This window comes from Eumetopias jubatus, unplaced genomic scaffold (genome assembly GCF_037043125.1).
Source record: "Eumetopias jubatus isolate StellerSeaLion01/CBP00866 unplaced genomic scaffold, mEumJub1_p1.0 scaffold_2, whole genome shotgun sequence".
Taxonomy (NCBI): Eukaryota; Metazoa; Chordata; class Mammalia; order Carnivora; family Otariidae; genus Eumetopias; species Eumetopias jubatus.
In genome coordinates, this window is record NW_028274808.1 from 79,357,822 (window position 1) to 79,385,031 (window position 27,210).

Genomic DNA, 27,210 nt, shown 5'->3' on the forward strand with positions numbered 1-27,210 from the left:
TCACAGTGGAAACCCTGCGAAAAGGAGTACCTCACAGTCCCTGGGCCTCCCAGAATTCAGCTCCCCTACTACCACTAAGCTGAGTTGTCAACCAACTCTTCCTCTCACCTTATGCCACTGCCACAAGATTAATTCTGACTTCGAGTCAGGAGATGAGGATCCAAATCCCAGCTCTGCCACTTTCTAGTTGTGTGAACTGTGGCAGGTTTACCCTTAACTTGTTCCAATCCTCAGATCCCTCATGTGCACCTGAGCCTCAACCACCTCCTGAGTTTTATAGGGATCAGGTGAGCTAGAGTACATGAAATACTTGGAAAACATAAAATGCCATTTATTATTAAAGTTTTAAATATTGTCAGATGCAGAATCCACACTGATATTATGTCTTCCACTAAGACTTTCCAAGGTGCTGCAGAGATTCTTAGCAAAGGATAAATCTTTCTTGGGCTGATGGTGCCCCTTCAGAATGGGGCTCGAATGGAAAGAAGAAGGCATGACTTTAGAATGACTTCATCTCAAATCTGGATAAGCACTTCAGAGACGGACACTTAAATCTGCCCTCCCTGCTTCCCATTTCTACTGTCCACAGTTTCAAACTTCCTCTCTTCTTTAAAAATTTGTCTAGGGGTGCCTGGGTGGCCCAATTAGTTAAGCATCTGCCTTCCACTCAGGTCATGATCCCAGGGTCCTGGGATCAAGCCCCGCATCTGGCTCCTGGCTCCTGGCTCCTGGCTCGGCACAGAGCCTGCTTCTCCCTCTCCCTCTGCCTCTCCCCCTGCTCATGCTCTCTGTCTCAAATGAATACATAAAATCTTTAAAAAAAAAAAAAAAGAAAAGAAACCAATGCCAATCCCTATGTTCCTCCCAACCCTACTGCTCCTCCTGCATTCTCTGTCTTGGCTAAAAATGTCTTCATCTACCTTGGCTGGAAAGCTTACAGTTTACCTTCCCTTTTCCCTACCTTCTACAGCCAACCCGTCTTCATATTCTGTTCTTCTGCAGTGGGGAGCCTGCTTCTCCCTCTGCCTCTCCCCCCTCCCCCTGCTTGTGCTCTCTCACTCTCTCTCTGTTAAATAAGTAAAATCTTCAAAAAATAAATAATAAGAATTTGTATTATTTCGTTTATCTCCAGCATCCTTAGGAAATCAGCCTACAGAGTCTCCATCTCCTCATGTTCATGGATGTTGATAGCACCAGCATTAAAAACTCAGCCTTGGATTTGAGTGGTAGTCTAATGCTTTCTAGCTGAGACTTATACAAGTCAAATCACGTCTCCTGGCTTCAGATGCTCATGTAAAATGGAGAAATATTGTCTCATAGGGTTCTTGTAGGAAGTACAACCTGTCCAACCTGGCTGTTCTCTAGCTTCTTGCTTCCCAGCTCTTAACCTAGTGGTTTTTTCCTTGGTCTTCCTCCTGTCTGAACTTGCTAGAGCAGCTGACATAGGTATGACTTTCTCTTCTTTGGAATCGCCCCTCTTCTGGATTCCTTTACACACACTGCCTTGGGTTCTTCTCTGACCCATGACTGTGCTGTGTCTCCTTAATTATTCTTTCTCCTCATATTCTCTAAGCTCAAAGATCCCCAAAGATTCTGCCCTTTGCCCCATTATCTTCTTCCCTAACCGTCCACATGGCATGACTTTCTGACACTCGAAACTTCACGTCTCCAAAAATCATGCCCACCAGCTCTTCTGTTACCTTCATTTTATTTCTGACAGAAATGTCACAGGCACCTTGAATTCCTATCAGAAACCAATGCCAGGGGTGCCTGGGTGGCTCAGATGGTTGGGCGTCTGCCTTCGGCTCAGGTCATGATCCCAGAGACCTGGGATCAAAGCCCCACATCCGGCTCCTGGCTCGGTGGGGAGCCTGCTTCTCCCTCTCCTTCTGCCTCTCCCCCTGCTCATGCTCTCTCTCTCTCTATCTGTGTCTCGAATGAATAAATAAAATCTTTAAAAAAAAAAAAAAGAAATCAAGAAAGAAACCAATGCCAATCCCTATGTTCCTCCCAACCCTACTGCTCCTCCTGCATTCTCTGTCTTGGCTAAGGATGTCTTCATCTACCTTGGCTGGAAGGCTTACAGTTTACCTTCCCTTTTCCCTACCTTCTACAGCCAACTCGTCTTCAGATTCTGTTCTTCTCCCTAGTCTCTCATCCTATCCATCCCTTCTTTCCATTGCCGACACCCTAGTTTAAAGTTCCATCAACTCCTGTATGGATTATTTCTAAAATCCAACCAGCCATCCTGCCTGCCATCCCCTCCATCCCACCTGGCTCCCATTAAATCTACTTCCTCCCATTAAAAGATGTGAACACATTCCTGCTCAAATCTGTCAACATCTCATCACTGCCTATAGAACTGAGGCAAACGTGCAGCACAGCGCCTGGGATCCGCCACACTCTGGCCTCAATGGAGCATCTTGTCGCATCATACCCATCCACCCCTGTGCTGGCAACACCCTAGGGCGGATGAACACCATCTGTTCCACTAGCTCCCTCTGGAGCAAAGAACAGGTTTGAATCAGCCTTGGAAAAGAGAGATAGTGTCTCCATCTAGAACAATGGGCAGGCATGCTTGTTGGCCATAATAGACTCAAGTTTCCTAAGTTCAGAGGTTTTTTTTCTTCTTATAATATGACCCACTATGTGTGCAGATCTCATCTGACCCTCTCTGCAGTGCCCTTGGGAATCAGGCACCAATACAAAATTTAATACTCTGGCTACTGAGAGTAATAAACTATCCTTCATCTCTGATCTAGGAGTCTTAAGTCTTCTACTAGCATCCATGAAACCGCAAAATAACTTGTTCACATGAAAGCATAAAATCAGGGCCTTCACTGCCTTGAAACTAGATCGAAGCTAATCTTTAAGAAAAGGAACCATATCTGCACCATTTTTTCCTCCAATATCTTTCCTGTAGGAAACACCCAAAAAGAAAGGACTAAAGCCCATCTAACACATGCATGCCCAGGAATATGTTAGTATTAAATAAGCTGGAATGGATGGGACAGCTAAATAAAAGTACATTTTATTTCCAAACTCGCTCATGCAGCTTAAGCTTCAGCAGTCACAAAATTTTACTTACGTAAATCAGAAAAAAAACACAGACTCAAGGCAGAAGTTGGCTGTTGTTTTTTCAAGGCTCCTTTTCCTCCCTTCTCTACAGAGAGCAGAACATCAGGAAAGGCCTAAAGGTGTCTCGCTGCTGCCGTCTGTCTCTCCACCTCAGAGTAGCTGCGCCATCAGGGACCAAGCCAGTTTTGGGCAACTCTGGGCAATTTCTTTTTTTTTTGGGCGTGGGGGGAGGCTGAGGTAATCTAAATGGTCTCCTTCCTGAGGCTCTTTCCTTTTCTTCACTGCCTCCCAGCCACTTTTTTACTCAAGCGTCCACAAGACACTGAGGAACAGAAGATTGAAAGCCAAAGCGGTTACTATTACTGCTTGTTACAAGCGTCACATAAAATTACTAAAGTGAACTCAAGTGATTTATTTCCCTATGTAAATTACTATTAAAAAAAAAATTAAACCAAACTAAATTTCTCCATGCTCCCAGAGCCTTGAATCAATAACAGAACTACTTAATTGTGATTGGCCTCGATTCGCTGATGGATCTCTAATTAAGTGACTCACACTCACTGGGCACTCCATGTGAGCCAACGTCCCAAGCACTCCTTTTTCATTCTCACAACCTGCCCGCAAAGGGGATGCCACCGTTATCCCAGGCGACACATGATAAAACCAGGTCACAGGGAGTCAAGTAACTAACCTGGTGGTGGTTGCAGAGCTAATACGTGCTGAAAGAGATTTGAATCCAGACTGACCTTTGAGCTCATGCCCTTCTCGCCACTCCCTTGCAATAAAACACCATGAACCTCCTCAGAATCTGAACCAAACACAGAGAATCTAGCACGCCTACTCTGTAGCAAGATAGTTTAACCATTTTTCCCTATTAACTTTACACAGCAACCACTCATTTAGAAACTAATAGCTCTGGAAGCTTATTTGTTCTTAAAACAAATAAGATTACTAATTAAGAAAATGAATAATCCTGACTCGCCTGGATTTAGTATTTCAGTTTTGCATTTGCATTTCTGCAGACACCACAAGTCTCTCTGGTTCCCTCCCACAGAAGACTGTCCTCTGTTACCCACCCACTCCCATCTCACACCCATTATGATTAAAAAAGAGACAGTGCGCGAGAAACTCAAGTTTACTTGCTGTAAATTTTCTGGGGACAGCTGTTCTTTATTTTCTTCATTTTGCATATAATTTGCCCTTGGCAATTTAAGATTAATGTGCAATCATGGTTAAATATGTTGCAAGTTCACTCTGGGCATCTTCCCTCCCACAAAGACTAACACTGAAGCTGTACAGCATCATCTTCTACCAGGCCCCTTCTCGAAACCCAGGACAATTCCAGAGGTGCTCCAGAAGTGGAAAAATCCTCAAGTCAACTTCAAAAAGATTTTCCAAAAACCTAAAACTCTGCTTTTCAAGGAAAGAGAAATTCACTTTTACATACGACAAATCAAAGACTGACACATCTTAGATGTGACTTCCTCCTTCTATCCCATTGAATTCACAGCTTGTTACAGTGCTGAACTGGATAACTGACAGCTTGCCTAGACCAACATTTTAATGCCATACTTTAGAAATTAAAGTGAATATTCAAATTATTCACATATGGAAGATTTTTTAAGAGAAACTTCATAAACAAAAGTGGCATACAAATTTAGTTTTAAATCATGATGACTATTTAAAAAATAGCAACTAGAGGAAGTTTTTGAGCAAGAGTCTTAACTTTGTTTTTGTGTATTTTACAATGAATGCATGCACCTGAAAACTAGATGGCATGCAGTTCCAGAGAAAGTCAACATACTGGTCATGGGAGTTGGTCCCTTTATAGGAACGGGAGTAATTTACTTAAGGAAGTCGTGTAATTACTCTCCAAGCTCTGAAACCATAAAATGCTTCAACATGTAACATGATGTATCTTTCTATGTCTAAACTCTTACCCTTAATTCCCAAAGATGCTGACATAAATTCATAAAGGAATGAAAACCAATCCTACATACATTACTCAAAAGTACTAATTCCAACCACATATAGAAGAAAAAGTCCTTCCAATAATTTTACAAATTGCTGGAACACATGATTTTCTGACATGGCATTAGTCAAATCTTTGAATACTCAAGCAAAACACAATTGCTTACTGAGTTCTATGTATGTAAGACACAGAATATATATAGAGATGAGAAGAGGCAAGCAAAGGATAAATAAAACATTTTTTTCCACTCCAAGGAAACCATAAAGTTCCAGAAACAAAATAAATAGAACAATATAATTAACAATGTCAGCCAATATAACTGCCAAATGAGGAACTTCCTTTTCATGAGGAAAGCTCTTCAAGGGAGGATGGAAAGAGAAAGTTTAAAAACACATTTAATGAATATCTACTATGTACTAAAATTAGCTCTCATCCTCACAAACGTGGGTGCAGGTAGACAGTGTGTATGAACTTCCTAGCCACATTCTTTTAGAGACTAAGGGTCTGAAGGGTTAAAAATCTTTCCAAAATGCCTACCTTATTGCATCATTTTGGAGTGTAAACCTGACCACTCCTATCAGCCAACAAAGAGGTGCACCTTCTCCAGAGTAATCTAAATACGTCTCTTCCTCCAGTCTGGCCAATGGCCCCCAGGTCCCAGATGCATCATGCTCTGTCAAACATCTACACTTCGACCCCACCCTATCCCTCTGCCAAAATCCTTCCTGACACCCCGGAGTTGTACACCTGGCCAATTCCTCATCCTTTAGAATGCAGCTTATGTGCTGAGTCCCCAGGGAAGCCCTGAGTCAGTGGTGATTCAGAGGCTAGGGGTGGGGGGGTGGGCAGGGGCAGGGCAAATAAGCCCATCATATTCTCCATCATCAGACAGGGGATGCTCCATCATCAGATAGCCAGAGACCTGGTGGCTGCATGGTTTTTAGCCTAGACACAATGGACGAAAGGCTGTATAAAACTGCTTGAGAATAACCAGGTGTTTTCCCATAAAGGAACAAACTACTACAGGGCACCAGAAACTAGGCATCACATGGAATAGCAGGTAAAGGGGCTGGAGGTGAAGCACAGTATCAGTGAACAACAGACACCATGAGCACTTCAGAATTTGCCTTGGATCCACCTACAGTGTGCTGGAAATCTGAAATGCCCTTGGCTTCTGACTGAAACTTGGCCACTTGGAGCCATTTTCTTATTTCTTCTCTCAAGTGCATTTTTTAGGATGGAGGTTCTACCCTACATCTGCTAGATTCACACTCATAATCCCCAAAGCTACATGGAGCCATGACCCAGGGCCCTCAGAAACTCTACTCTCTCGGGAAACCATCATGGCTTCTTCTACCTCCTAAAAGCAGAAGATGAGAAATCCCTGTCTCCCCTTGACTATTCTTATTGGAACTCACATTGTCTACAGCAGAGGTCCAGCTACCACTGATTACGGATTCAACAGAGCTGACTGAGCCCAGGAATCTGCAACAAGTCTGCCATGGCCCCTGAAATTTCCTTGATATCCTTTGTTTTCCAAACTAAAATCTGAAGGTGAAATTCCTTGCAGAACTCTGATCCTCTACATACAACCAACTGCTAACTGTGACTACTACTGCATCTGCTAAATCACTGGGGTGCATCCATGTTATCTGACCTCACTGCCAAATCTCCCATCCTGAATCAGCTGCTACCTGCCCTGCCAGATCCTCCAACATAGGCAGAACTCGGGCTCCTTTGCGCCCAGTCATCCCACAAATGGCTACCTATACTAATTTTCATATTTATCTCTCTAAGCCTCCTATTCTATCCACCATCCTCTAGGACTTACCAAGCTCCTTCACAATTAAATGCAAATGCTTGAGTATCTGCTTTTATAGTGTTTCTTCATGCTTCCTTTCCAGTCAAATTTGCCTTGTTGCTGTCACACTCTGTCTCTACATCTTTGCAGAGGTGTCTCTAAATGCCAAAACATACCTTCCTATCCCTTAAATCTAAGGGAGCCTATTCCTAAACACAGTCCTCAACATCAAGTACACTGCAATCTATCAACATGCATTCAAATTCTCTTAATTCTTGCAAACGTATAACACTTTTATTTTATCGCATGGTATATTTACATTACAAATCTCTATGTTTACTATTCATGTATCCAGCATTATATATAACTAACCTTTAATATGTGTTCCAAAGGACTAGAACAAAGCTATGTACACACTATGACTGCTCAATAAATAAATACTGGTTAGCTGACTGGCTTCACGTTAGAACTAGGATTTAATTGTGATAGGTCACCTGTTACTGAGGGAAGGAAAAGAACACTGCGCTATTTTTTCAGAACTTCTCTGTTTTGTTTGTTTGGGGTTAGGTTGGGTTATTTTTAAGAAGTTAAAAGAAAAGCTCCCCACATGGCAGGATACTATAACCATAAAGATAATAATTGTGCACCTATTTCTCCAACATACAAGCAACCCTTCCATTAAGGACAGTGGTTCCCAAACTTTGCTACATAGCAGAATCACCTGGAGAACATTTTTTTTTAAAAAAAATCCCACTTCCCAGCTCATACCAGATAGCAATGAAGTCAGGTAAGGCAGAGGGGAAGTCAGGTCATATTTTTTGAGGATCCCAGATGATCCCAATGTGCAGCAATATTTTGGAATCTTGGCTTTAGAAAGGCCTTCAGCTTGGCATACTTAAGCAATAATTTCCTAGCGATAGTCAGTTCGCCTGAATCCATTAAGAGCTGGTACACAGCATTTACAAACATTTGGTAAATGGCTGGTAGATCAGTTAATCTGACTCCCACATACCCCCTAACCTCATGAGCAAACAACTCTATGGAAATGATGAGTATGATTTAACTGATGCTGATATTGTAGTGAAACGGGTTCTTTCTTATCTCAAAAGCAGAGTTAACTGCTAAATAGTCCCACTCGGGTCAAGATGTTAGCATCTGTATATGTCAACATACATTGTACATGTTAACACAGATTATATATTTATATTGATATCATATATTAGTGTCACATATATATTTGTGTCATATATATTATCTTAGTGTAATATATATTATATATGTTGTCAAAGATATGTTAGTACACTAAAAATGTTACCTCTTCTTAGGATACTGAGGACCACAGTAAGTTCTTGACATCTGTCTGATGCTTTCCAAATATTTCAGTGATGTCACAATTAAGGTGGATAGTAATAAAAATGCCAAAAGTCATTTTTAGAAGAACATATTAGGGAAAAGGTACACTAATAGTTTTAATCCAAACACATGAAATGGTAGTTTTCAGACAATGATAGTCACATTTAAAACACTAAAAGCAGTGATTAGAAATAATTTTTCAGTGAAATTTCATTAAATGCCCCTGGTCTTTAGGCATGTAGATCCACAAAATACACAGTTGTCACTAATGCTATTCACCAAATATTTCCAGCTCTCTGTGTGTTTTCCAGTCTCCTGGTAGGGTTGTTCAACCTAAACTCTTTGGGGTCGAGTGGGGCCATGAGGTTTCTATTGACCAATTAGTTGTAAGTGAATGTAACTCGCTTCAAGGCCAGATCATTCTACTTGCTGGTCCAAAGCCCTCCAGAACTGTTGCCCTCTGGCACAGCAACCAGGAACCTTTAATTTGGTTGGTTTGCAAAGGCAACCAGGAACCTGTAAGCCAAGGTATTGGTGATGAGCAAAGCCCTCATACCAATGCTTGAGTGAGAAATAAGTCCTGTTGTTTTAAGCCACAGGGACTTGTGTGTTTCTTGTTACAGGACAGAGATAGCTGCTTTATCCTGATGAAAAAAAAAGAAGTAAGGCAACCATACCTTTAGCATAAAAAAAATCAACAGCCATGATAGCTGATTTGGAGGAAATCATTAAGAACAATATTACTCGGAGGAACTTACAAATTTAGGATAAAAGCCTCAGAGATTCTACAATGTTTCTCATCATTTTTAATAATATAATCTGACCACTGATGCTTTTAACACTGTTTTTACTCTAGTATTCCATTAAAAGCAAAAAGCTTCATTCAGTAATGGACGACCATTAAGAACAAAAGATTTGAAAAAGAAAAACTATGCTTTTTGTTATCTTTAAATGAGAAAATCTAACTTAAATTGTGTAGACTCGGAGTGCCTGGATGGCTCAGTTGGCTAAGCGTCTGCCTTCGGCTCAGGTCATGATCTCAGGGTCCTGGGATCGAGTCCCACATGGGGCTCCCTGCTCAGCGGGGAGTCTGTTTGTCCCTCTGCCCCCCCAATTGTGCACTCTCTCTCTCTCTTTCAAATAAATAAAATCTTAAAAAAAAAATTGTGTAGATTCATTCTGTTAAAAACATCCAAAAATTATATATTTATAATAAAAACACATTCAATACATGCAGTTTCTAGTATATATATTCCATTCAAGGCAAAGAACACTCTGTAAAGCTACACCTACCAATCAGAAAGCATTCTAGATAGATTTTAATCTGTTCAGTCAGAAGCAAGTATGTATAAATCATATCCTTTGGGGAAAGAACATAATTTATCAAAATAATAAGCACACAAGTGATACAATTAAGGCACTTCACTTCAGAAGCTTAGGAGAAACAGAACCATGAATGATGAAGTGAGAGATATGAAAATCACAGTATTTTTTCTAAATTTTGAAAATGTGTGAAGCTCTAGGAAAATGAAGGAACTTGTCAGCTCAACTTGAGGGCAGGCTAAGATGGAAGAAAAATCTGTTCCAGCCCAAATTGCCAGGGGAAGAGAGTGCAGGAGAAAAGGCTTTCTGTGGCTTGCATTTTTACTATCAATGGGCAAATCCCCAAGTCATAAAACGGCCGTTCTTCTGTCATCCGACACTCTCATTTCAGACATGGCAGGCACCTGGCTCCACAACAAAGACCTTGTTTTGACAGAAAGTATGAACGCAATGCTTCATCCACAGAGTCATCCAAAGCGGAACCAGGGTATGCAATACATGAGAGTGAATTAAATATCCATTTATCCATATTTCACTAGGTCTCTAAACAAAGAGAAACTCGACCTCCAGAAGGAGCCCGTTTTGTAATGTTCAATATTTCGTTTCTCCAAAGTCTGCTGCCATGGCTGCAAAGTGGAAGGGCCCTGTTTTTCTAGGGACTATAAAGAGAAAGCTTTCGGTCAGGGGAGGGATTAGCTTTCCTTAAATTTAAAATGGAAACAATCCAAATATTTATCAATAGGTAAATGAATAAACATCCATGTAATGAAATCATGCCTAGCAATAAAAAGAAAGGAGCTAGGGATACACCCAATGAGACGAATCTCAAAAGCATTATGCTACATAAAGAAGCCAGACTCAAAAGACTACACTTCATGATTCCATTTATATGAAATACTTTTTAAAAAAGAAAGAACTAAAGTGATAGAAAGCACCTCAGTGGTTGCCAAGGGCCAAGGAGGGAGTGGGGACTGACTGCAAAGGGGCACAAAGGAATGGGGGGAGGAAAGCTAGAAATCTTCTATGATTGTTACTTCTATGTTATGGCAGTTACACGACAGTACATTTGTCAAAACTCACCAATTTCTACAAAGACAGTGAATTCTTTTTATGTAAATGACACCTCGATGAAATGGACTTTTTAAAGGGAGGCCAACAAGACAATGGAAGGTGAGAATATCTTAATAGTGAACAAAACATGATTCAGATTGGCTGTCCGACACTGCTGATTCTTCGAATGCTTCTCATTTCAGCTCTGACTTCAATCTCAATGGGAGACCGGGGGGAGGTAGAAATATTAATGTAAACAGAAAGGAAAATCCCACCCTGTCGTGGTAAATGAGCAACTCAATCTCTGACACCCAGAATGTACATTTTGCATTGAAGTATTCCATTCTACAACACTTACCCATGCAACAGGCATTTTAAATGACTCTTAGATTTTACATACCTATAGCCTTTCAGGAATAAAATGATTCAATCATGTTACCTCGTGTTTCAACTGCACTGATACACTTTCTGAGAATTGTGAATCCCATCTTATCCAACTGTGCACCTAAAAGAAATACAGTTATAAAATATTAAGGGCACAATGAATTATTTACATTTCTCTTCTTTACAAAAATAGAAAAAATTATTTAAATCCAATTTAATTTTCATTTCGCTATTAAAAGAAAGCTAAAGGCCATGTGTTCCCTGTTTAAATAATGTAAATGAGAATTTCATATATTTAGAGAAGCACTTACCGGAATATTAGGACATCTGTTACCAATAATTTATAAATTTATAATATAAAGTAATTTTTATATTAATAAATGTAACTTATTTTAAACAGTGGAAAAGAACACGATACAAATCTTTAGGGGGAATCTATCTAAAGATGGTTAAGATACATTTTGCCAAAATTTGACCACCACCTCAGGATTTTTTTTTTTTTTTTTAGTTATATATGAGTGAAGTAAATTACTTGACAGAGAAATAACACAAACTTTTTTTTTTTAACCTAAAGAAAAAAAATTTTAGGGAGACCTGGGTAGCTCAGTTGGTGAAGTGGCTACCTTTGGCTCAGGTCAAGATCTCAGGGTCCTGGGGTGGAGCCCTACAAGGGAACCTGCTTCTCCCTCTGCCCCTCCCCACCTCAGGGTCATGCTCTCTCTCCCTCGAATAAATAAAATCTTTAAAAAAATTTTTTAAACACTTCTAAAAGTATTATTTGGGGGAAAAAAAGTATTATTTGGGCCATGAGTTTGAAAAATAATCTCACATTTCATACCATGCTCTAAGTGTTTAATATGCTATTATTTTCATAATGAATTTAAAACAAATGATTCATGTAGCAGAAAAGATTATTTCAAAAATTTCCTTTTTTTTTTCTAATATAGATGCTTGCCTGTGATTAGGCTGACACATTTGAGTGTCCTAATAAAAGACGATTCTTGTTTCAAACATGAAATCAGGGGAAGTGAATACTTGAGTCTGTATTTAGAACGAGGGAACACTAATATTAACACTTGTCTCTCAGAGCAGACAGCATGAACCATCCATGAATATAAACTGCAGGTTTAATGCTAAGCTTAAAGAGAACGTTAAGGAGGAAAATAAGGCAGTGGTTTACTGTTTAAGGATCCACTATTCACAACATTTTATAAAATGTTTAGCAAAACTATTTTTCAAAAAAAAGTAGCATGTTTTTATTTCTCTATAAAAACTAAGAGCCTTTGGAAGGGGAGAAGGAGAAAAGGAGTGGGAGGAGGAAAGAAGAGGAGAAAGACAGGGAGGGAGGGAGGAGGAGGAGGAGGGAGGAAGAGGAGGGAGGACGGGAAGGGGGTAAGAAGGCGCTTCACGTGGGTTTACAACCGGCCGTTCTCGATGGCAGGCTAGACATGTCTTTTACTCAAGCACTGACTCAAATGAAACACGTAGCATGATAATTTTGAAATTGTGTGTTAGAGAATATAAAGTTTCCAAACTGTACACATTTGATAAACGCAGCCTTAATTTCTCCGAAGATATCAAAAGTAAACTTACAAAGAATCCAACAACTCCGATCACATTTTTGTTTTATCTCAGTAAAAAATCAAGATTAGAGGGCTACGCTTTATGTTCCTCAAGTGCATACAATGCACGTGAAGATCGATGTCCTAGAATATCTGAATAAGTTGGATTGTTATTTTCTAATGTGCAGTGATTTACTACTCATATAGTCCATACTCTGACTTTAAGGATAAAAAATATCAAGGGTCAGGGTGAGGGGGTTGCAAACAGGGAACCTAGTAAAGAGCTCCCACATGAGCTTACAATTTAGGAAGCTGAAAGATGCATCCCTGAAACTCTTACATCTTTATTTATGGCTATGAAAATAAATATCAAAGTAAACTGTGGAGGAAGCATTTTGGAGAAAGTAATTATAGAGAAAGACCCCCCCCCAAAAAAAAGCCCAGAGATGGAAAAGATCAATGAGGATTACAGTAGTCCAGGAAAATCTGGGTTGGTCCCCAGTAAGTAAAAGAGAATACATATATTATTTGGAGGACTAGCTTAGAGAGGGTACAGAGCACTCAGCAACACTTGGACATCAGTAATGAAAACTAACTCATGAAAAAGGGGAACAAACAGTCCTTTTTACGAATTAACACTTACTTCCTTCTGGTCTTGGGACGATGGCTCTATTAAAACTATGTAACAGCTAGTAAAAGAGAAAAAGAGAAAACAGTATTTTTAACACATCAATATAAAGGATTCAAGTAGGCATGCCTAGGACTATGCAAAAGAATACATTGATATTGGTTAATTATATACTAATGTGCTCAAATACTAAGATAAGGAACAATAAGGGGCATCTCTGAGTCTACTCTGTCTCTTACAGAGACGTATGCCACAGTAGTAAAAATAAGATGAGGGAGCTATGATTCCTTAGGAACTCATTGAAAGTTTATATAAATTTGAAATGCTCAGCCTTATAGGTATCGAATGACAAAGAAATTGCTGCATTCTAAGCAATAAGATGAAGCTCATTTTTTTTACCACTATTTCTAAAATCTGGTATTTTCTTAAGAAAAAGATAACTCCTGCTCATAATTTAAATAACTACATCTGAAATAGCTAGGTGATAATTCCAGGCTGCTTCTAAGAACTTCAGCACTGACCCATTATTTGCAAGGCATATATAGCACCTGAAAAAAAAAAATATGCAACCTTAAGTGTCCTCACATAAATACATATCTAAATATTTTCTTTCTGCAGATTTGCCTTTGTCTGTCTATCTCAAATTAATTACTTGGTTCCTTGTTCTAAAGGAGAGGTTATATATGTCTTCAAGGTTACACTGCCTCTGACAACAGATTTATTTCTCAAAGACTTAGTCATGTGATCTTTTTGCTACGCAAACTCACTTTCCAAAGCACTTATTGAATCTCTGGGGAGAGAAGTCCTAGTCACTGCATTGCTTTTACTAGAGAGGATTAGTATAATGTGTTTTGGATCTCAGTAACCATAAATGCTCTAAATACTCTTGATTCCCAGCTAAAAATTTCAAGGACAATTTAAGAATAGACAGAAATAAAACTATGAAGGCTAAATGTCGGTCAAATACAACAAAATAACAGACAAATTTGGTTACTACTTTTTTGTTTTCCCAAACATGATATATTCTCCTCTACAGCATCTATTTTTAACATGTGTTCTTGGGGTTTTCGTTTTTCAAATACTGAACCAGGACTGCCACATACACCATGGCCCATCTCCCCGGCCCCCATACTCTATACTTCCACCAACGTGCTCTCTGTGACCATCAGATAACATCATCTTTCCCGGTTTCACAACTCTATTCGGACACCTCTCCTTCTACTATATATGACCTCCCTTTCACGTTGCAAGCCACTCTCTTTCCCTTTTTTTAAACCCTACTAAGATGGCAAATGCTTTCCAGTTAAGCCTACCTGGTACCTGTACTGGCAGTTTATTAGAGTCATAATACTTTCAGCAGAGTTTATTTAAATTGGTTCTATGGTGTTTTCTATAATTATCCTAAGTCCCCAATTCGATATGCGATCTACCAAATTCTCAATTCCCCCCAAAGGCCACCAGCCCACTAAAATGAAAGCAGTGCTTGAATCAAGTCGCAAGCAGACTGAGTTGGTGTGCCTCTGGATCTCTACTGCTCCCTTTAGTTTATTCCTCATACCCATCATACAGAGGCCCATTGACTAGGGCTACCTGATATTGCATACCATAAACCATTAGCCTGACCCATAAATTGCTAAATCAAGCAAAATATCTAATATTTATAATATATAATATAAGCAGTCACTTATAATACTGCTTGCATGGCCTCGTATTTACTGTTCCATCTCCACTGAGATCAAAATGAACTGCAAGCATTTATCGTGTTCATCACCCAAAGAACTGTCAGGTAGGAAAGAAAAAAAAACAAAAACAAAACTGAGCGTTTCGATGACTTCCTCAAGCACAGCAAACCTGACTGGCAAAGTCAAGAAAAATCAAAAATCAAAACTAAGGACACACGGGTCTTCTGTGTGCAGCTGCTAGCTCCCGCCAAATTACTGGAATGCGGGACACTTCCCAGAGGATTCAAAACACCAGCGTCGGCAGCAAACCTTTTTTTCCCCTGCCGAATACCATAAAGCAAAACTCCCATAAAGAGAAATACAAGTCAACGCTGAAGGATGTGAATACGACTCGACCGGTGAGGATTCTTACAGCTTCTTTTCCGCCCAGGGCTTCCAACCACTGCTTCCGCTCATCCTCAGAGAACGCCTGCATGGTCAGAGCAGCGCCAGGCCTGAAAGACACCAGGGATGTGGCCGGTGAGCCCGGGGCTGGGAAAACAACCCTGCTTTTCCACCTTCGAATGTTTTATTGTGGGGAGGAAGAGGGGGTGAGTTTTTAACTGCGACAAAAGACGCATAACATACAATGTAGCACCTTAACCATTTTTAGCTGTACAGGGCGGCTGTGTTGAATATGTTCACGTTATCGGGCAACCAATCCCCAGAACTCCTCCTCTTGTAAAACGAAAATGCTGTACCCATGAAACCATGCCCCATTTACTTCCTGCCCAGCCCCTGACGTGCTCCCCTTCTACCTTCTGTCTCTGTGAATTGGATTACTCCTAGGTAACTCTTGTAAGTGGAATCATACGGTATTTTTTCTTTTTGTAACTTGCTTGTTTCACTTATAATATCCTCCATTTTCGTCCATGTTGTACCATGTTTCAGAACTTCCTTCCTTTTAAAGGCTGAGTAATACTCCACTGTGTGCATGCACTGCATTTTGCTTATCCACTCGTTTGTCCATGGACACCTCGGTTGCTTCTACGTTTTGGCTATTCTAGACAATGCTATTATTAACATAGGTGTACAAATATCTCAAGACCCGGCTTTCAATTCTTTTAGAGATATAGCCAGAAGTGGAATTACTAGGTGTGACATGACAAGAAATAATGCATTTGGTTTCTGACCCATTTCCTGGCACAAAGCTCCTAATACCCTTGGAATAGCCAAAATAAATGTCATTTGATATACTAATGAGATAACAAGGCTGGGAGCTCCAGGACAGCCTCAGGATGGGGGCTGGTTGCCAGGGGAAATGTGTGACTAGGAGATTGGAACTTTCAGCCCCACCTCCCCCCCCATGCCCCTTCCAGGAGGAGGAAGGGGCTGGAGATTGAGTTCAATCACCAATGGCCAATGAGTCAGTCAATCATTCTTATACAATGAAGATCTAAAAAATACCCTAAGTATCAGAGAGCTTCCAGGTTGGAGAACACATGGAGGCACTAGGAGGGTAGCATGTGCAGAAAGGACATGGAAGCTCCAAGCCCCTTCCCCTATGCCTTGCCCTATATATCTCTTCATCTGGCTTTTCATTTATTTCCATTAAAATATCTTTTGTCATAAATTGGCAGAAGTAAACAGTCTCCCTGAGTTCTACAAGCTGTTCTAGAAAATTATCAAACCCAAGATATCAAACCCCAAATTTATAGCCAAAAGCACAGCTGACAACCTGGACTTGTGATTGGCATCTGAGGCAGTGGGTGCAGTCTTGTGGGAGTGAGCCCTTAATCTGAAACATCTTCACTAACTTGAGGTAGTGCCAAAATTCGGTTAAACTGTAGGATACTCGGTCTCTGCAGAGAACTGGAGACTTGTTGGGTATCGAAAAACCCACATATTTAGAGTACAGAAGAAGTATTGTGTGAATAGGGAGAAATAATTTTGCCTCCCACTGTGTCAATGGTAATTCTATTTTTAATTTTTTCAGGAACTGCCACACCTTTTCCACAGGAGGTACACTGTTGTGCATTCCCACCAACATGCACAAGGCTTCCACATCCTCACCAACACTTGTTATATTATCTCTTTTTTTTTTAGAGTAGCCATCTTAATTGGTGTGAAGTGCTAGTGATGACTAAATTTTTATTTATAAAAGAGATACATGCTTATTGTTACATGGACTGAGTGTAAAACCAGAAAATCATTTTCCACCCCATCCCAATTCTATGTTCAAGAAGGCAGACTGTTCACCATTTGGTGTTTCCTTTGTAGTTTCTCAGAGCCCTGTATTGGTCCTCTGGGTCAAATAATCTTTTCTCAGTTCAGTGTATTCAGACACTCAGAGATTCAGTCAGAAAAACTCTTTATACGGGGAAGGAATAACTAGGTAGAAAAGCCATTAATAATGCCTCTTCACCTGGGGGCAGTTTCGCAAATGAAACAAATTTTGAATATTTGATTCAAATATTATAAATTAGTATTCGAAAAGAACTTTTCTGGCAAAGAATTAAAAGGCAAAACACAGAAAACTAGAAATGAAAGCAGATGGCTGAAACAAAAAGTAAATATTAATTCTTGTTGGATACTGAATATACTTTTTAAAATTATCACTCTTGTGGTAGTATTTCAACTCATTTTTAACTAATGGATAATCTCTTTCAAGTAAAGCAAGCAGTAATAATCAACTCTAATTCAATAATCACTGCAATTTTTATAAAGTACTATAAAGTAAAAAGTCCTCCAAAAGCAACGAGCCAAATGTAAGTAGGACTCCCAACACTCACTCACACAGGCATTATGCTTTCTCCCCACACGATCGTTATAAAGCACAAGAGAAGTTGTTTGATTAGGGTTCACTACAAAGTAACTATAGCTACAATTGATAGGCTCTTGCCTACAACCATTTTCTCCAGACTGAAATTTGTAGGGGGTTAAAAAAAAAAAAAAAATCACCAATAATCCCCCACCCCCACCCCTAAATAGCAAAATGACTCTTAATTGTCTACCCAGCACTTTTTTCTCTTGGTTCCACTTTTCCATCACCTTGGCACCACACAGTACAGACCCAAGGTCCCACCTCCTCCCGCTCTACTACACACAGCATCTTTTTGGAGCAAGAATAAAGGCAAGATGCCCAGACAACCAGTCTGTTTCAAGAAGTTCCTTGACTGGGACGTGAAGATTTTGGCCCTTATTCTTAGTAACCCACACTGGGCTCAAGGGAGTTAATTAAAATTGTGAGGGAAAACTTCAGATGGCACGAATGTTTTTCTTTACATTCTTTAAGTGATAAAACAATATTTACATATGGGGGTCTAACGTCTGCAAGAATGCTCCATTCTTGTCAAGAAGGAAAAATATCTAGATACCTCTCTAAAACATAGCTGTATTCAAACATTTAGTATGTAAATAAGTGAACAAAAGTATAAAATGCAAAATAAGATCTGATAGCAAATACATAATAGAAAGCTGACAGCTTTGGGGTGCCTGGGTGGTTCAGTAGGTTAAGCATCTGCCTTCGGCTCAGGTCATGATCCCAGCATCCTGAGATCAAGCCCCGCATCGGGGCGGGGGGGGGGGGTCCTTGCTCAGCGGGGGTCTGCTTCCCCCCACCGCCTGCCGCTCCCCCTGCTTGTGCTCTGTGTCAAGTAAATAAATAAAATCTAAGAAAGAAAAGAAAAGCAAGCAAGCAAGCTGACAGCTTCTCTAGTCCAGAAATGGCAAAATGTGCAGAGAAAATGGGACAGAAGGCCAAACAAGTCAATTTCTATCATAGAAAGGTAAACAGAGAGTTTACATTCAGTTCAATAAACACCGAGTGAGTGCTGACTATGCTTTAAATCTTGTGCCAGAGGGCCAGGAATTATTTATTAAAGATCTTACTCAGGCTAGGCACTGAGCTGGGCATCCCACCCACAAAGGGCTTATTGCCTATCAAGAGAAAGAAGAAGGTAAAAAAAAAAAAAAAATTTACAAGTAATCTATTAATTACAATTGTACGGAGCCCTGCAAAAAGCCAGCTACCTAGGAGAAAAAGAGGGCATAATAAAGACATCAGAAGGTGTATGCCCAAATAAAAAAGCATTCAACTTCACTATGTTCAATTGTTGTCAAGAAGACTTGACTGTTGCTAATTTGGCTGCCAGTCTAAGAGGAAATTTCAGCATTCAAGGTGCTATGGAGAATTAAGAAAAAGATCGTACCTAGCCCTGGACGTTAGGCTTCTTTGGGAAAGGGACATTTAACCTAAGGCCTTGAAGATACGTGGGCCATGTCAGAGCACCAGGGCCAGAGTCACCCCTAAGCTGAGAAGGCACACAGAAGAGAAGGAACACACCTTGGAGGAGCTGGGTCAGCCTCATCAGCTGCCTTCCCACCCAGCTGGAGAGGAGCACAGTGGAAAGCTACAGAAGCAGCCTGGGGGTCCAGTCACAAAAGGCTCCTTGGCTGGGCGAAGGATTTGATTAATTCTCAATGTCACTGAAGGTTTTCAGTAGGGGAATAACACGATTAAAGGTGTACGTGAACACAGGCTGCTGGATGGAAATGGACTGAAGATAGGCATGAGCTGGCTGCAGAGACTTGTAAGCAGAATGAGGGGATGAGATGGAAGGGCACAAATGAAAGAAAATATGCAGGAACTTAGAAATAGGAGGTTGCTTCTCCATGCTACAGGCAACAACAACAACAACAAAATCAACAGTAAAGGACAGGTCAATTACAGTGTTTCACCAGTAACTAGTAAAGGGATTCCGTGAAAGCCAAAACAATTGTAGCAAATAAGGGCTTAATACTCTTACACTCAAAAACATCAGACACTGAGCCTGATGAGAATCCTGTGCTTTCTAGTTCCATTTTTTGCTTCCCCCTAAGGTTCTCCGTGGATATGTGAGGGGAAATAGTATTTACTACATGGAGATGGTTGGATATTCATATAGAGTGGCAAATAGAGATGTTGGATAAGAGAAACAATGACTGGTTCTGGTAACTTGAAACACAAGAAAAAAGTGTTGAATGATGAAGAGTCTAGAGTCATGAACTAGAACTACAGATAGCACAGTAGGGGGGAAAGAAAACAAAAAAACAATTGTCAGGCTTCCAATAAAACAGCCAGAGTACTTCTGGATAAAACCCCAATGCAGCATAAAAACTAAATCTTTATTATACGTCTTGTCTCCAAGCACAATGACTCAGGCTTGAGCCACCTAGCCCTCTATGGAACACAGCAGAGAACAAACAAACTTACTGAAAGATGAGAGATGAAATAGAAATATATCACCTACAAGGAAAGGAGTCTATTTCTGTTTGCATTTTGACACTAATAGCATGGTAACTCAAACAACTCCCCCCTTGAGAATTAATTCATCACAGTACACATTTTCAGAACACTTCACACTTGGAACATTCCAGACCAGGATCAGTCACTAATATTATATAAAGTTGGGTTCCCATGAATCAAAGAGATGGCTCACATTCATCCCCCATTTGCTTAGCCCTCACCTCTAAAACATTACTGTAGGAAAAGTAAAAACCAGTGCATTAAAACATGTTTTAAAGATTTTCAATTTCTCAAGTTTCTTTTTTTAATAAACCATTGCTAGGAAATCATTTTGCAAATATGGGACTTTAGGGAAGCAGTGGACACATTTTAAACTACAGTATTAATAGCATCTCACTGTTAAACCAAACCATAAAAATTCTTTAGTTTTTGAAACAAAGACATGTTTTACTCATGAAGTTTAATGGATAGATAGAACGACACAGTAAATATATATACGGATAGCAAAGAACAGAAAATTTTACAGTGTGCTAGATTATTCACAATTACATCTTCTTCATTCCATGGAGAAGCTCCGGTAACACTAGTGACTCCATCAGAGCCTGAACTAGAATTGACAAAGTTCTAATTTTTGGTAATTGGAGCTGATATTGCTACCACGCACTATGCTGGTCCACTGAGGATACAACAGTCCCTTCTTCATCTGAAAATTCATTTCAACCGGGCGCCTGGTTGGGCATCTGCCTTCGGCTCAGGTCATGATCCCAGAGTCCTGGGATCGAGTCCGCATCGGGCTCCCTGCTCGATGGGGAGCCTGCTTCTCCCTCTGCCTCTCTCTCTCTCTCTCTCTCTCTCTCTGTCTCTCATGAATAAATAAACTTTAAAAAAAAATAAAAATCTAAAAAAAAAAAAAATTCATTTCAACCAAACTAACATCTGAGTACCTAATATGTGCCAGGCATTGTGCTAAGCTCTGAGTAACTTACCACATATGGTGAGCAAAACTAATTCTTAGCAAATACAAAGGCAACAGTATGAACTTCATAAAGAAAAAACGGATGAGGGAAAAGAGCACAACTTGACCAGATAATCTATCTTTCTTTTGTTAAAACCATAAATGTTGTCTGTAGAACACAAGGCAGAGAATTGAAATCCAAAGAAAAACACTTAGGTTAAGCAAGTTCTTGTTCTTAAATCAGCAATTCATCTTTTTCCCTTCACTCATTAATAAAATATGCACTACTATGCACTATTAAGCACTATTGAGGCCCACACATGAGAAGCAGTCTAGAGAGCTTATTATCTGTATTCCACATTTGACCCCATATCTATTAATTCTCTTTCAACTGCATTTTTTACAGTTCAGTCAAGGCGTGTGGAAGACATGTGTTTTCCTTATACTCTACACAATAGATCAATGAGCCTGTAAATTAAGAAAATATAAAAAATAGAAACATTCACATTTATGAGATGCCAATTAATGACAGATTCTGTAAATAGAGAAGAGAAAAAATTAAGCAGCTATCAAAACTTACAATGTTACCAATTAGAAATATTTTAATGTTTTTCTAAGAAGAATGTTGAAAAGGAAAAGGAAAAAAACAAACCAGCATGTTGTAAATCCTGCACTAAATTTTACTATGAGAAGGGGAAAGTGCCAAAGCCAAACCAAACACTTTCTAAAGTTATAGAAATGTAGTTGTCATAATCAGTTTCACATAGGATTCCTAGGGGGAAAAATTTAAGTACAAATCAATGAATCTTACATTTTTCCAGAAATGATCAAAGCAAGGTGCATGATTTTACTAAGGGTAAAGACTTTATAATAACTTCTTTCTTCTGTCTACCAAAACAAAAAAAGGTTTCAAATAGAGCAAGTAAGCATTGATATAGTTAGAAGTATGATTATTTCCTCTAATAAAAGTGAATTCAAACCATTAATCATTAGAGAACTGCTACTTTAGAACACAGAAAGTTGCACCCTAACAACAGGATGGAGAATCTATAAAATCATAGTGTTTAAATAAAGACTGGAGAACTGAAGATGCAAAAACAAAACAAACAAAAAACCCTAATGAACTAAAATGCAGACAGCAACAAGCCCTTTCTTAAAGAGAAAACAAACACACATGTACACACAGCTACTTAGAGCCTTCGAGAAGCAGCAGGGCAAAGAGGAAGACAGAGTGGAAGACAACAGCAGAACTGGAGTTGCAAAGGCAGAGTATGGTTGGGTGTGATGGTTTCAAATCCCTACAAAATGGAGACACAAAGAGCCTGAACCCATCCTCCAACCCTCCCATGGGACTTCACCAAGTGCTCAGGAGGAAATGTGAGAGCATGGCTGAGAGCCCCCTACCACCAACCCTCTGAGGTGTGTGTGCTAAATATGAGGGGCAGAGCAGGAGAACCTCCAGAGAAGGTTCTGATGGTGTTCTCAAATCACATGGATCCTTGATAAATAGAATCTAAATGAAGTAACAACATAGATTCTCAGTTCAACTGACAACTAAAGGGACAGCCCTACCCATTAGCAGCCCCACAGAATAAAGTGCATACCCTTTCCCAGGCATAAATATTACTTTCTTTCTACTACTCTCTTACAGTAGCTGGCTTTCAACCAAAAAATTATGAGGCATGCAAAGAAGAAAATGTAACCAAACATAAAGAGACAAAGCAGTTAGGAGAACCAAACTCAGAAATAGCCCAGATATTAGAGGAAGAAAAAATCAGACAGAACCTACGAACAACTATATGTATATTAAAGGATCCAGTGTACGAGGTGGCCAACATGCATAAACTGATGGGGATTTCAGCAAAGAAGTGAAAACTATTAAAAAGAGACAAATGGATATGTAAGAAATGGAAAATAAAAGAACAAGGATGAAGAATTCAGGAGGGCACCTTTCATATGCAGGCCAACCAATCTGGAGTCAGTATCTGCAACCTTTCCTTTATCTAACTTGTACTCAGGGAGGCACTATTTCCTCTGCCCTAAGTCACCCCAGGACAACCACCCCTAGTGGAGAGAGCCCACCAATATTATTCAAACTAGCCAATCCTAAATTGCTTCCCCTTCTCTGCCTTGCCTTTTCTGCAGAAACCCCAATAAGATTAGTCTAGGATTTTCTCTCACTCCTTCCTGACTCCTGACCAAAACCTGGCATTCCCCGTGTGGTCCTATGTGTCATGGCATGCCCTCTTCTCTTGGAAATTCTAATTAATAAATGGTCTTCCAATGCCATTAGTCTGTCCACATCATCACTCAGTCACTTCCATAAATAAAAATCCTGCAGGTACAACCAAAACAAATACCAAATGGTCGGAGATAATGTAACTGGAATCCCAGAAAGTGAAGAAAGACAAAATGGAGAAGTATTTGAAGAAATGACTTAGATTTTCTAAAGCTGCTATGAAATATCAACCCAAATATCCAAGAACTTCAATGAACCCAAAGCAATATAAAAGAAAGCCACACCTACACATATCATTAAAAAAAAATTCTTAAGAGCAGCAAAAGAAAAAGATGACATAGAGGAGAATAAGAAAGATGGATGATTTATCATGATAAAAAAAAATGGAAGGACTGAAGAAAATAGAATGACTTCTTTGAAGTGCTGCACAGGGGGGAAGCTATTAATCTAGAAATCTACATCTATCAAAAATGAAGACAAAGGGCTCCTGGGTGGCTCAGTCGTTAAGTGTTTGCCTTCGGTTCAGGTCATGACCCCACGGTCCTGGGATGGAGTCCCGCATCAGGCTCCCTGCTCCGTGGGAAACCTGCTTCTCCCTCTCCCACTCCCCCTGCTTGTGTTCCCTCTCTTGCTGTGTCTCTCTCTGTCAAATAAATAAATAAAATCTTTAAAAAAAAAATGAAGACAAAATACATTTCCAGACAGATGAAACATGAAAGAATTCTTCTCCAGCAGATCTGCATTACATGAAATACTCAGATTAAATTAGCCTAAGGAATTTAAAAGAAATGGCACAAGACAGAAACTCAGTTCTATAGAAAGAAATGAAGAAAATCAAATGGATAAATATATTGATATTAAAAAAAGACAAGAAAAACACATACATAAATAAAACATCAAATTTCTTTAAAAGATTACTAATTATTGATTTCATAAAGTAAAAGCAGTAACGTATATTGGGTTCATAGTGTACGTAGAATTAAAAATGTACGTACGTGGAGGCATAACTAAAAATAGAAAATGGAACACTAAAAGACTCAATTCACTAAAAAGAAAGCAAAGTAGAAGCAGAACAAAGAACAAGTAAGACAAATAGAAAACAAAACCAAGGGGTGCCTGGGTGGCTCAAATGATTAAGTGTCTGACTTTTGATCTCAGCTCAGATCTTGATCTCAGATCTTGTGAGTTCAAGCCCCACATTGGGCCCAGTGGGGAGGAAAAAAAAAAAAAAAACCAAGATGGTAGACTTAAACCCATACAAATCAGTAATTATATTATACATAAATTAACTGAAACCTTGACTAAAAAGCAAAGACTAAGTGGCTAGATTTTTTAAAATCAGGACCTAATAATACACTATTTATAAAAAACAAAGTTTAAACATAAAGGCACAGAGGTAAAAGGAAAAAGATAAAAAAAAGAAAAAAAAGATATACCAAGTAAACACTGAGCATAAGTAAGCTAGTGTGGCTACATTACCAAACAAGGTAGATTTCAAAATAAAGATTATTAGCAGGAACAGACATTTCATAATTATAAAAGGGTCCTTTTTTTTTTTGAGAGAGAGAGAGAGCATGAACCAGGAGGAGGGGCAGAGGGAGAAGCAGACTCCCCAATGAGTGGGAGCCCAACATGGGGCTCAATCCCAGGACCCTGGGATCATGACCTGAGTCGAAGGCAGACACTTAACCAACTGAGCCACCAAGGCACCCTGATAAAAGGGTCGTTTCATCAACAAGACGTAACAAACATAAAAATGCACACACACACACACAAATCTCAAATATTCAATATGTGAAACAAAAATTGGCAAAATTAAAGGGAAATAGGCAAGTCCTAATAGATTTTAACACTCTGAGTTTAGTAATTTACAGAATATTAAAAATCAAAACAATATAGGAGTCAAGCAACACTATCATTAACTTGATCTAATCGACATTTAGAGAACACTATACCCAACAACAGCAGAAAACTCATTGTTCTCAAGTGCACATGGAACATTTACTAAACACACCACCTTTGGGGCAGTGAACAAGTCTAGTAAACTTCCAAATTCTGATAAAATAGAGTATGTTCTCTGACCAAAAAGAGTATAAAAGAAAAACAGAAAATAATAAACACTAGGAAAACAAAATAGTATACATAGAAACCCCCACCCGCAACCATCTGGAACTTTTAAAACATTTCTAAGTAACACCTGGGTTAAAATTCAATACTTATGTCCTAATCACATTTAAAAAAAAAAAAAAGGTATTTGCAACTGAATTACAATGAAAACACTAGACATAAAAATTTGTAGGATCAAAAAATTGTAGGATGCAAACTAAAGCAGTCCTTATAAGGAAAATTATATATTTAAATGTCTACATTCAGGGGCACCTGGGTGGCTCAGTCAGTTAAGTGTCCAACTCAGTTTCAGCTCAGGTCATGATCTCAGGGTTGTGAGATTGAGCCCCGCATGGGGTTCCCTGCTGGGTGTGGAGCCTTCTTTCTCTCACTCTGCCCCTCCCTCCAGCATGTTACTCTCTCAAAAAAGAAGTCTACATTCAAAAAAAAAATGGAAAATCAATACTATCTTAAGAAGCAATTAAAAGAAAAACAAATTAAATCCAAAGTAAGTAAAATGAAATGATAAAAATAAAAGCAGAAACCAGTGAAATATAAAATGGACAATATGGGTTATCTGAAAAAAAAATTAACAAAACTGATAAAGCTCTAGGCAAGACTTCACAAAAAAATGAAACAAAAATTCCCATAGCAGAGATAAAAAATGAAGTATCACTACAGATCCTACAGATATGAAGTAGTAAGAAACAGATATTATGAAGAAAGGTACGCTGAGACAACTTAAAGGAAATAAATTCTTTGAAAACCCAATTTATGAAAACTAACAAGAAAAATAAGAAAATCTGAATATCTCTTTACTCACTAAATTTTACCTGTAATTTTTAAATTTCCCACAAAGAAAATGCCAGATTAAGAGGACTTCACAGGTGTGTTCTCTGAAACACTTAAGGGAGAAATAATACCAGTATTACACAGACATTTTCAAATAACAGAGGAAATGGAAAACTTCCCAACTCTTTTCTGAAGCCACCATAACCCTGATAATCAAAATCAGACAAAGACATTACAAAAAAAGAACATAACACACAATTTTTCTCATGAACATAAATTTAAGTATCCTTAATCAAATATTAGCAAAATGAATAGAACAATAGATAAAGAGGTTAATACATCATGACCAGGTAGAGTTAACTCAGGAATGTAACATTAGTTTAACTTAGAAAATTCAATGCAATTCACCCATTAACAGGTTCAAGAAAAATATTTAATGATCATTTTGATAGATAATAAATATTTTATCAAAGTCAATGTCGATTCATCATTAAAACTGGGAATAGATACAAGCTTCCTCAACATGTCAAAGGCATCTGCAAACAATCTTCAGCTAACATTATACTTTACAGTGAAATAATAAATGCTTTTTCCCGAGGATCAGGAATCAGGTAAGATTTCCAATATCACCACTTCTATTTAACATTTTATTAGAGGTCTTGACACTGCAATAAGACAGGTAAAGAAATAAAAGACACACAGATTCAATCTGAAAGAAAGCTGTTTTTATTCACACATGATACCATTGTGTACATAAAAAAATCATAAAGAAATTTTAAGAATAAGTCAACTCAGCAATATTGTAGGACACAAAAAACCAGTGCATTTCTATGTATTAACAGTACATTGGAAAATGAAATGTAAAACATAACCTTTAAAAATAACATTTAGAAACATAAAATACTTAGAGAAATTTAATGAAAGATGTCCATAACCCCTATATTAAACACTATAAAACATTACTGAGAGAAATTAAAGACTAAATAAATGGTAATTACTCAGGAATTATTAAAACTCTG

General features: G+C 38.9%; 1 protein-coding gene across 2 annotated transcripts in view; it reads right to left on the bottom strand.

Moving 5' to 3' along the window:
* The window catches only part of ARHGAP10 (Rho GTPase activating protein 10), a 340,748-nt gene that overhangs the window by 166,999 nt on the left and 146,539 nt on the right, over positions 1-27,210 (bottom strand). For both annotated transcript variants that reach the window (XM_028125305.2, XM_028125304.2), the window contains exons 11-13: positions 15,246-15,327; positions 13,167-13,212; positions 11,017-11,082 (exon numbers count right to left, since the gene is read on the bottom strand). In XM_028125305.2, coding sequence (XP_027981106.2) covers positions 11,017-11,082; positions 13,167-13,212; positions 15,246-15,327 — 194 coding nt within the window. The remainder of the gene's footprint in view (positions 1-11,016; positions 11,083-13,166; positions 13,213-15,245; positions 15,328-27,210) is intronic.